Here is an 11,174-nt window from a genome sequence, read left to right on the forward strand (position 1 = left end):
GTCCGGTACGGGCGCGACACTGAGGGTTGCGATCCATTGCCGGACATGAAAAAAAAAAAAGGAAAAAAACAAAAACAAAAAGCATTTTAGTCCTCAGACAACACTGGCTATGAATTCGTTACTCCCTAAACAACTTTTAATAAGCTGGAAAGCAAATAGGGTGATACAAGAGGGAGAACAGAGATGAGGAAATAGAAATAAAGACAATCATACAGAAATGTCCATATTAAAGAAAAACAGCTGACTTGGAATGCGGACTAATACTTAAAATTCCTGTATCAAGGAAGAACTGGAAACAGTGTTTCAAAAATTAGGATTTAAAGGTTATATTTGATTGGGCTTATTTCTACTTCAACAATAAATTAAACCTTAAAAACATTATAACAGTTTTCCATTTTAAAACTTAGGAAAAATGAGTATTCCTATTTAAGCATTTACTAAAAAAACCCAATGCCAGTCAAATAAAGTTTGATTCTAACTTCCCCAACCTGAGAAAAACAATTCAAGGCAGCCTTTGGATAGCTATGCCAACATCCCCTCAGGATCTCTAGGTGGTCTCTGTATTAATTTCCTCCTGGTTGGTTTTAAATGGCCTCACATCTTACAGCCATGCCTTCTCTCTCTCTAATCAGACAGTCAGGTCAGTAAGGGTACAGCTGGTGTCTTTCTTCTGCATCATCTTTTATGTGACCACTTCTACGCTGGAAACACACTGGGTCCTCATGAGCCTGGTGAAGCCCTTTCCTCTTGTCTAAAAGCACGAGGTCAAAATCATTCCAGGAAGGCTGATTCCATATGCCCTGCCAGCTGCTTCCTGGGACTTTTCGACCTTGAGTTCTCTTTATGTGAACCCTGAAAAAAGATCAGCCCAAGATTTCTCCCCATCTCCATCCACCTTGTCCACCCCCCACAACCAGCCTGCACAATGATTTCCTTAATAAAAACAGGAGTGTTTACCTTGAAATCATCTTTACGCCACGTGGCTATACTACTCTCAGCAGGGTTGGGGACATCAGGGCAGCACAGGTGAGTCAATTTGCTAATAAGAGATAAGATTTTAAAACAGGAAATGAGTCCAAGAAGCATTTTTTTTTTTTTTTTTTAAAGATGACCGGTAAGGGGATCTCAACCCTTGGCTTGGTGCTGTCAGCACCACGCTCAGCCAGTGAGCAAACCGGCCATCCCTATATAGGATCCGAACCCATGGCCTTGGTGTTATCATCACCGCACTCTACCGAGTGAGCCACGGGCCGGCCCCCAAGAAGCATTTTACACTCCACTGCATGGCTGAGCCAAAAGAGCGAGGCTTTGCTAAAGAGAATTGTATGGCTCCCTATTAAATAAGGGCAAGCTCCCTGACAGAGACTAGGCAAATGAAGTCATTTGGGAAATGAAATTACAAGTTATCTATGGGATGTCATTGGAGGAGACCTCTCCCGTGCCAAGCTGTTCCTACCTCCCCTTCTCTTCCACCCCTGTATCTCCACACCTGGCCATGATGCTGGAAACTGCACCATCACAGAGTCATTTGTCTGAGACTTCTTCCCTAGGAAAGGTAACACTTTAAGCCTTATAAGCTACCCACACTTTAGTGCAATGGCTCTCAAAGTGTGGTCCCCACCTGAAGCAGCAGCATCACCCGGGAGCTTGTTAGAAATGCAAATTTCGGGGGTTCACTCCAGAATCACTGAATCAGAATCCCTTGGGGTGCAGCCCAATTCTGATGCATGCTAAAGATGAAGAATGGTTGCTTAAGAGCATGATGTACAAGAATTTGTGCTGGTGACTTGCTTACAACCTACAGTTGGTAACTGAGATTAGCTTGACTATTAACGAGGTGCAGCTGCTTGGCAGAGAAGGCCCACAACTGTCCAATTTGGAGACAGATCTCTACTGCGAAGGACCGTTAGAGTCGCATGAGGCTCACTGCGAGGAGAAAGCACAAGACCCTGAAGACAAGCTTCTTTCTCCACAGTGGCCAGGGCAGGAAGGACAAATGCCCCTGCAGCCAGCCCTCCAACACTGCACCCCAAGCAAGGAACAAGGCTGTGCTGGCATATGACCGGCCAGCACTCTAACTCCACAGGCATGCTGCTCCCTGTTCTGTCTGAAATAGAAGCTTGCGAATGGCCTCTTGCTACTGTCTGGGGCCCCCTCTAGACACTGAGAGAAAGGGCCTCCTATCCTACTTTAGTTTCAGATGGCAAATGCAGCAGATAAAGCCCAGTGCATGGAGCTGTGGGAGGCGAAAGTGCTCTTGCTTGGACAGAATTCTGATGGGCCCCAGGGTGTGGCCTTTAATAATCACAATAAATATGTCCAAATTACTGAATGAATGAACACCGCCTAATGGTAGAGTGCCCTCTCCTACAAAGTGCCCACGGTGCCTTCCATCCCTTTCTGCCCCTGATTTTTAAGGCACCCACTGTTGCCTATAAACTCACCTGGGTTTTTTGAGACCACATGCCACGGTCAGGATGATGAGAATAAGAAGGCCTCCTCCAACCAGAGAACTTATAAGGAAAATCTCAGAGACACCTTGGAAAAAAGGAGAACAAAAGTCAGGAGTAAGCTGAGTCCCTCACTTTCTTGATGAAAATCAAAGTTTAACTTTTTCTTCTAGTAGCTTCAGCAAACATATTCTTTATTAATTTTCTTCCATTAAATCCAATTTTTTTTCAATTAAAAAACCCTGGGATTTGTAGCTCCCCGTGTAGTTGTATTCTCCCTGCATAATACTGAAAGATGTTGTGTTCCCTAGGCCACCTTCCAACTTCATTCATTTAGTGAATATTTATTGAGCACTTACTATTTGCCAAGCACTATTCTGGGTAATAAAACAACCAGCAAGAAGCAAGAAATACAAGATCCCTACTGTTCTGGAGCTTACATTCTGGTAGAAGGATCCAGATAATAAATACTATTTCAGATAAAACAGGGTAATAAGATATAGAGTAACTAGAGTAAGGTGAGAGGGAGGTTAGCACCTTTAGATAGGGTAGCCAAGAAAGAAGTGAAATTCAAGCTGATCTTAACAATAAGGAGGAGACAGCCATGCAAAAATATGGAGAAAAAAAGTATTCCAGGGAGAAGGAATAGCAGATGCAAAAGCTTTGAAGCAGGAACAAGTTAACAAACATTAACTAGAGGCAGAAAGCAGTAGGAAATGAGGTCAGTAAGGGACAGATGATGAGGGACCCTGAAAGCTTCAAGAAGGTGTCTGGACTTTATTTAAAATACAGTGGAAGTCACTGGTGGGTTTTAAGCAGGAGACCTAGGGTTTGAAACTGTGGCTGCTGTGTGGAGAATGGGCTGCAGAGGATTAAAGATGAAAGCAGGGGGATCGTTAATCCATAGACTGGGGTAGGAAACTTCTAAGCTTTAAGGCAGGATCTTGCCTTCAATTTGATCCTTGGAGAAAATTCCATGAGCTGATACAATTTGTGCCTAGTGTTATGAAAATACAACATGATTTTTAAAGATTTTAAATAGAAATATCAAGAAAAGTTCCAAGAAGGCAATGTTAGTCTATAAAAACAGAACATGTTTGCTATGTAAAAACACTTGTTACGCTCACATTTTCCAGATCTATAAAGCTATTTCATTTTTTTTAAATGTGCTGGTTGGTTAGTTCACTTGGTTAGAGAGTGGTGCTCATAACACCAAAGTCAAAGGTTCGGATCCCTATATCAGCCAGCAGCCAAAACCAAAAATAAGAAAAAAAGATTAAAAATGTACCAAACAAGAGGCTTTCAAGAGTACTTAAAACAGACAATTTTTAGCTTGCACCAGTTATTGTTCATTGCTTAAAACAGTTTTAATATTTTAGTATGTCCTTAAAATTCAAATCTCTGCTGCTCAAAGACATGGCAAAATTAATATATTTCTCTTTTTCTCCCATTCTCCTTCCTTCTTTCTTCATTTCTCTCCTCATTTCATACTCTTCGCTTCTTGAATCTCTCCCTTAACCAGTCCTCATATGAAGCTATGTTATATTTTATATTATTTGTTGTTTCTATTAAATTTTTCTCGCTTCATATTTTTTAACATAAAAGCTATTAAGTCGGACATATTATATATCTTTTTGCTCAAAAAAACTCCACAATTGATGCAGTTAAGTCCCCTCCTGTGGATCAGCATTTCTTTCTCAACCAAGGTTTTCCCTCCAAAGCCTTAATGTGCAATAACCTCTGGCACACAGAAACTGGTGACTGTGAACTTGGGGACAGCCTTGAGGTGGGAGCTGGTTTGGTGTTTAGACTGAAGTTGGCATTAACTTGATCCCTCCTCCTCAGAATGGTTTGGGGCTGCCCATGAGGAAAGAGCAAAATGACCAGCCTTTCCAAATGCAGCTCTTAACTTGCCTACCCACCTTCTTTCCTCACCCATCTGCCTTCAGGAAGGTCAATGAGCCAGAGAGCTCTTCTCACTTTATTGCCCTTTTACCCGGCTTCCCCCTGCCTTTGGCAAGTGTCATTTGTGAATGACCTAAGGGAAATGCCAAGGAGAGGTACCCAGGGCTTAAAAGAAATACTCACTGAGTGACTGTGTCTTGAAGTTTATGCTGGTTCCGTTGGCAACCCCAGCACTAGTGCTGGCCATGACCCAAACTGTGTAAGAGGTCTTCCGTGTCAGGGACTCCAGGCCATACTGCAGAATGCTGGAGTTTACTGTCTTGGCTAAAGGAAAAATATAAAAGTCAAACACCACAGTCAAGCCAGACTGAAAATTGTGTTTTAGTAGCATCAAAGTAAGAGCACTGGAACCTGTACTTCCAAGTTTGGCCATCTCATTCTCCAACTCCTATCCATGTTCTGCTTAAAGTTAGCTATCAAGATGGATCAAAGTGGAAACTATAAAAACTCTTAGGAGACAACATAAGGTAATTCTTCACAACCTTGAATTTTGCAATGGCTTCTCACATATAATACCAAAAGCACAAACCATAAAAAAAGAAATAGATTAAACTGGACTTCATTAAAATTAAAAGCTCTTGTACATCAAAAGACAATATCATGAAAGTGAAAAGACAATGCACACAAGGAGAGAAAATATTTGCAAATCATGTATTTGGTAAGGAACTTACATCCAGAAAATATACAGAACTTATAGTTCAACGACAATAAGACAACCCAATTTAAAAATGTGCAAAGAGATTAAAAAGATATTTCTCCAAAGAAGATATACAAATGGCCAACAACTACATGAAAAGATGTTCAACATCATTAATCATTAGGGAAATGTACCACCTCACACCCACTAGGGCAGCCATAATAATTTTTAAAAAATGAATAATAACAAGTATTGACAAAGATGCAGAGACACTGGAACCCTCGTACATTGCTGGTGGGAATGTAAAATGGCGTAGTCACTGTGGAAAACAATTTGGTGGTTCCTTAATAAGTTAAACTAGAATTACCATATGATCCAGCAATTCTACTCCAAGGTATTTATCCAAAAGAATTAAAAGCATGGACTCAAGATATCTGTACACCACTGTTCATAGCAGCACTATTCACAGTAGCCAAAAGGTTAAAACAACCCAAATGTTCATCAACTGATGAATGAATAAACAAAATATGAAATATCCATACAATAAAATATTATTTAGTCATAAAAAGTAATGAAGTACTAATTCATGCTACAACATGGAAGAACTTTCAAAACATCAAGCTAAGTGAAAGAAGACAGACACAAAGGCCACACACTGTATGATTCTATTTATATGAAATACCCAGAATAGGAAATCCATAGAGACACAAAGCAGTTTGGTGGTTGGCAGGCACTGTGGGAAGAGGGAGATGAGAAGTGGGTAATTAATGAGTACAGGGCTTCTGTCTGGGATAGAAATGGAAACGTCCTGGATAGATAGCAGCGATGGTTATACAACATTGTGAATGTTCTTAATGCCACTAGATTGCATGCTTTCAAATGTCTAAAGTGGCAAATTTTATGTGTATTTTACCATAACAAAAAATTTTTAGTCTAAACAGGAATCCAAGCCTAGCTCAGAATTTAGAATGTCATGAGATATTATAGACTCAAAAAAAAAAAAAAAGCATGACTTGGCAGTGGGCAGTAAAAGTCATGATAAAGGGTTCTGCACTAAGGTAAGTGTTGCCAAACAGGGTCTGTTCCTCCTCCACTCTAAGCCAGGCATTCCCCTTCCTGGATGTCAACTCATTCAGGGCCTGACCAGGACAAATTATGTCAATTCTTCCCATTCTTACAGGACTATCAGGTACTGTCACTTCACCCTCATTTAACCCCAAAAGACTCAAGTAGTGGGTGCTCTTGGCCCCATTTTTGGAAAGGATCAAAGAAGCTAAGTGACTCATGCAAGGTTGCAGGTCACAACCACGGGAGCCTCCTCTATGACATGTCTATCCATAGCATCTATCTGTGGTTTTGGGTTTGTTTCAACTTGGCTATGGGCACACTTACAGAATTCTCTTCCACCTTCAGCTTGGTAAAATATGGTGTAGTTGCTGATAAAACCATTTCTCTTACTCTTGGGAATCTCCTTCCAGGTGACTGTTACTGTCTTCACACCAATGTTCTCTACCTTGGTTATGGGACCTTCTGATGGAACTTGGAAAGACAAGAAGATAAATGATAAACACTGAATTATACCCCAGAACATCCAATTAGAGTGCCAATTGTAAAGCTCTTAATCCTGTTCATGACACCAATTGTCTAGCTACATGACCACACTAGTTGTCGGGCTCTTTTACCTGCCAGTAAGCCTGTACCAACTGGGCCAATTGCCAAGCTAGGGCTGGGTCTAGAGCTCGAAGACCCCTCAAGCCCATTCACAGACTGGGTCACAAACACTTCACATGCCAGGCTGGGTCACCAGACCCCTTCACACAGATCTATGAACTAGGTAACTGGCCAAAGGTCCCTGGAGCCATAGGTTGGAAAGCATGGCTGCACGGGGCGGATGCCTGAGGCCGACACCAGTCTGCTTCACAAAACTCTCTCTCTCTCTCTCTCTTTCTCTCTCTGAAGAACACAAGAATAGCAACAAAACTAAAAAGACACATTGGTGCACATGCGCACTAACTCCACACACACACACACACAATTTGCTTACAAAGGATGTGCTGCTGAACCACATCCAACTGGACCCAAGGTGAGGGCCCTGACCAAACTATTCTATTTTCTGAAAAAGTATGGAAATGATAAATCAACTTGCTTGAAAAATTGGTTTTCTGGAGTCATCCAAACAAGAAGAGAAGCAGGGTCAAAAACCACAGAAAAAGCACTTTCCTATAGACCACTCGCTCCAATTTGGCACACAGCCCTTTCACTTATAAAGTATAGCCATTATCAAATAGCTGAAGAATATGCCTCCATGGGCTACCTTTGAGTGGCAGGAGATATGTTCCAGTGTTGAATCTGGAAGCTGTTAACTTCCAAAAAGACAAAATTAGTCTGAGCAATTCATCAATAAAGCCCTTGCTTATTGCTACACAATTAAAAATAATCTTTTTAACATCCCCACTTATGATTAACTCTGAAGGCTCCCTAAGTTGGTCTTAATTAAATGTTAATTATGGTTGCAGTTCTATTTGCACTGTTTCTTTGTGACTTTGAGTAAGTTATATGGCCTCTCTGAGCCTCAATTTTCCATTTTTGAAATCAGGAGAATAGACTTGATGACCTCTGCCTATCTCAGCTTTGAAATTCAGTGAATCTATAGCCTGACCCCAATCATGCTGAACATTCATAGCTTGCTACAAGATGAAGGGGCAGCGCAACTAGACCCCAAGACAACCAAGAATGAGCTACAGGCATTCACAGCCTCATCTGAATGTCAGACCGGCCCCAGTGTTTCCTTTTCCCCACAGGGTCTTTTCCATACATACTGCCTTCTTTAGCATAAGCCTGGATGGAATATGGCTCGCCCACTTGCTCTTGCAACACTGGATACACGGAGATGTTATAGCACTGGAAAGGTTTTAATTTATCTGTGAGAAAGAAAGAAAAAAATAAGCATAAGTGCAGAGCATGGCAGAGTGGAAGGAATGCTGAATTAAGAGTAATGACCTAAGACTTGTGGAAGATATTCATTTCCCTACAGTTTCTACATCTGGAAAATAAGGAGGTTAGGTTGGATGGTCTCTAACATCTATTCCTGTTCTAAGACTTACTAATTAATTCTTAGAACTAAACCCTATACCACTCTAACAAAATTACAGAGCCATTCAGGAAGAGAGAAGTAAGATTCCAGTCCCTTCTCTATCACTGATTTTATCATGTGACTTGGGGGCACTGTGGAATAAAACTTAATCCTCCTGTCAACAGCATTTTACCCTGGAGAATTTCCAGCTCCTCTACCTGCCTGCATCCCTGCATGAGGATAATTCCTAACACAAATGCTATTAAGCATTAAGAAATAGTTGGTATGATGAGGTTGAAAGGAAAAACCTTACTCATGTGTCTTACACTGGGCAGGGACTTTCTTAAAGAGAAGATGGTTCCCTGTATCAATCACCTGGAGAAGGGGCCTTGCTCTTAAACAGGCAGCCAGAACTGAAGGGAGTATCCTAGGTAGGACAGAAGGGATCCACACTCTGGTGTTATCCACAAGATGATCAAGCTATCTTGGAAGGGTTCTCTGATGGTAAATGTTAAGAGGTGTTTTCCACCTGGAGACAGGCCAGAAACTTGGTCTGATACCCACAGCTCTCCAGCCTTGCTGGAAAATGCCAAGAAGCATAGTGTCATTTCACTAAAATTGCATGAGCCTGTCAAATGTTACTAACCACATTTACAGCTTTGCAGCCAAAGTTAAAGATTTCAAAAGTCATGAAAATGAAACTGAATCTTCCACAGAAGGGACTTGTGGGTTCTGCACTGTCTACCTTGCTGAATTGTCCAGTTCCTGGCCCCAGACACAGGTTCCCAGGAAAGGGTAGAGGGCTCTGAGTCCACTTCTGGGAACCACTCCACCATCCACATGTCCACCTCTGGAACAGAGCTCTGCCACTCCACCACCAGCTGGTCCAAGGCAAGGCAGGCCCACATGACCTCAATGCACCGAAATGCTGAAAGGAGACAAAAGTACCCAAATGCACCAACCACACTGGCATCCACTCATCACCCAAACTATAAAAGAAGATCCAAATTCACGATTTTTATTGTGCCTCCCCTGATGGTGCTGTTTTCACCCCTTGTATTTTATCTCTTTTCCTTATCCAACACCTTGATGATTAAGCACCTCCTTAATCTTCCTTTATCTCCCCAAAACTGACCTGTTTCCAGAAAAGGATCTCACTAGAGACCTGATGACGAAAAAGACTTACCTTCCACAGGAGTCTCTGCAAGTCAAAAGGAAAGCAAACCTGAGACAAAGAATGAATCTCCCAAGGTAGAATTGGCACCAGTAATTCTGTGGCTGGGAAGCTGGGAGATGGTGACCCTAAAATCATACCAGGGAGATGTCTTTACATTTTAACTCTCTAGGCTGGCCCTAAACAAACTGAATATGGGTTTGTATCCTCAAGACAGCAAGAACTGTGTTTGTGACAGAAAGATAAGGACACACCCATCCAAAGCACCTAGCTATGGATCAATATGTAAATAGCAACATTTTCTGCAGGACTAGTAAACTCATCTCTGGACACAGGCCACAGGAGTTCCTTTGATAGGAAAGTTGAGCACGTGGCTTCAAATTCAATATCTGGGATTTAATCAGAATCAGAGAGATAGCTTATTGAAAATGTTTTGAACACACAGAAGAGAGGAGAACCATATGGAGGTGCAGTGAGGCAGAGACGAGAGCCTGAAGGGGGTGGGTCTTAGAAATTACAGGGCACGGCTCTCCCCTCTCACCCACTTCTTGCCACCCACAACCCACCTGTAGCACTCTTAATCCTGTTCATGACTCCAGTTGTAAAGCTAGGCAACCACGTCAGTTGTGGTGCTCTTTTACCTGCTGGTAATCCTGCCGACTGGGCCGATTGTTGAGCCTGGGCTGGGTCTGGAGCTCCCAGACCCCTCAAGCCCATTCACAGACTGGGTCACAAACCCTTCATATGCCAGGCTGGGTCACCAGATGACCCCTTACATGCAGGTCTATGAGCTAGGTAACTGGCCAAAAGGTCCTTGGAGCCATTGGAAAGCATGGCTGCTCTGGGCAGTTGCCCGAGGCAGACACCCGCCCACCTGCTTCACTAAAACTACTCTCTCCTCTCTTTCTTTCTTTCTCTCTCTCTCTCTCTCTCTGAAGAACACAAGAATAGCAACAAAACTAAAAAGATACATTGGCACACATGTGCACTAACTCCACACACACACACACACACACACACACATACATACACATACACACACACACAAAATTTGCTTACAAAGGATGCTGAACCACACCCAACTGGACCCAAGGTGAGGGCCCTGACTAAACTATTCTATTTCCCCAACACCACCTAAGCCTTCAAAACTAGAATCCATGGGAGGTGTGTTTCAGTGAACATTAAAGACAGTCCTGGATGAGGGCAATAGAGGAGATGGTGTCCCACAAAAAAACTAAAAACCTTCTTGAAGCTGAAAGCTTAGACCAAATGTAGGAATTTGGGATGGGGGCTAGGGATATGGCATCTTTCGGTTCCTAGGCAACAAGCTCCAGCAGACTGTGTGCTGTGGGTCAAATGTGTCTCCCAAAAGTTCACATATTAAAAACTTGATCTCCACTGTAACAATGTTAAATCGGTGGGAAATCCAATTACGGTATTTGAAAAGCGGGGTCTTTGAGAGGTGATTGGATCATGAGGACTATGCCCTCATGAATGGATTGATCCATTCATGAAGTAGTGAGTAATCATGCGTGTGGTTCTGATGGCTTTATAAAGAGAGTGAGTGAGAAGGTTAGCTGTCTTGCTCAGGCCATTTCTCTCAGGCCATTTCTCTCATGATGTGATACCCTGATATCTATTGATAAGTTCCAGTATAAGTTCCCAGCCTCTGGAACTTATCTTAGCACAATGCCTGACACACACTAATGGACAATGTATGATAATTATACTTAATGATATTTATTCTTACAAAAATTATTATTATTATAACTATTCTCCAGTTGTCTCCATTTTATTAAAAAAAAATTCTATAGAACATTAATTTCTGGCTGTCTAGGACAGGGGTCTATAAAGTTTCTCTGTAAAGAGCCAGAT

General features: G+C 42.0%; 1 protein-coding gene across 1 annotated transcript in view; it reads right to left on the reverse strand.

Moving 5' to 3' along the window:
- The window catches only part of IL31RA (interleukin 31 receptor A), a gene marked incomplete at its 5' end in the record, with an annotated part of 47,367 nt that overhangs the window by 1,906 nt on the left and 34,287 nt on the right, over positions 1-11,174 (reverse strand). Inside the window, 6 exons of the mRNA XM_008570040.1 lie at positions 958-1,039; positions 2,445-2,538; positions 4,539-4,679; positions 6,445-6,591; positions 7,872-7,973; positions 8,871-9,053. Coding sequence (XP_008568262.1) covers positions 958-1,039; positions 2,445-2,538; positions 4,539-4,679; positions 6,445-6,591; positions 7,872-7,973; positions 8,871-9,053 — 749 coding nt within the window. The remainder of the gene's footprint in view (positions 1-957; positions 1,040-2,444; positions 2,539-4,538; positions 4,680-6,444; positions 6,592-7,871; positions 7,974-8,870; positions 9,054-11,174) is intronic.

Source organism: Galeopterus variegatus, unplaced genomic scaffold (genome assembly GCF_000696425.1).
Source record: "Galeopterus variegatus unplaced genomic scaffold, G_variegatus-3.0.2 Scaffold562, whole genome shotgun sequence".
NCBI lineage: Eukaryota > Metazoa > Chordata > Mammalia > Dermoptera > Cynocephalidae > Galeopterus > Galeopterus variegatus.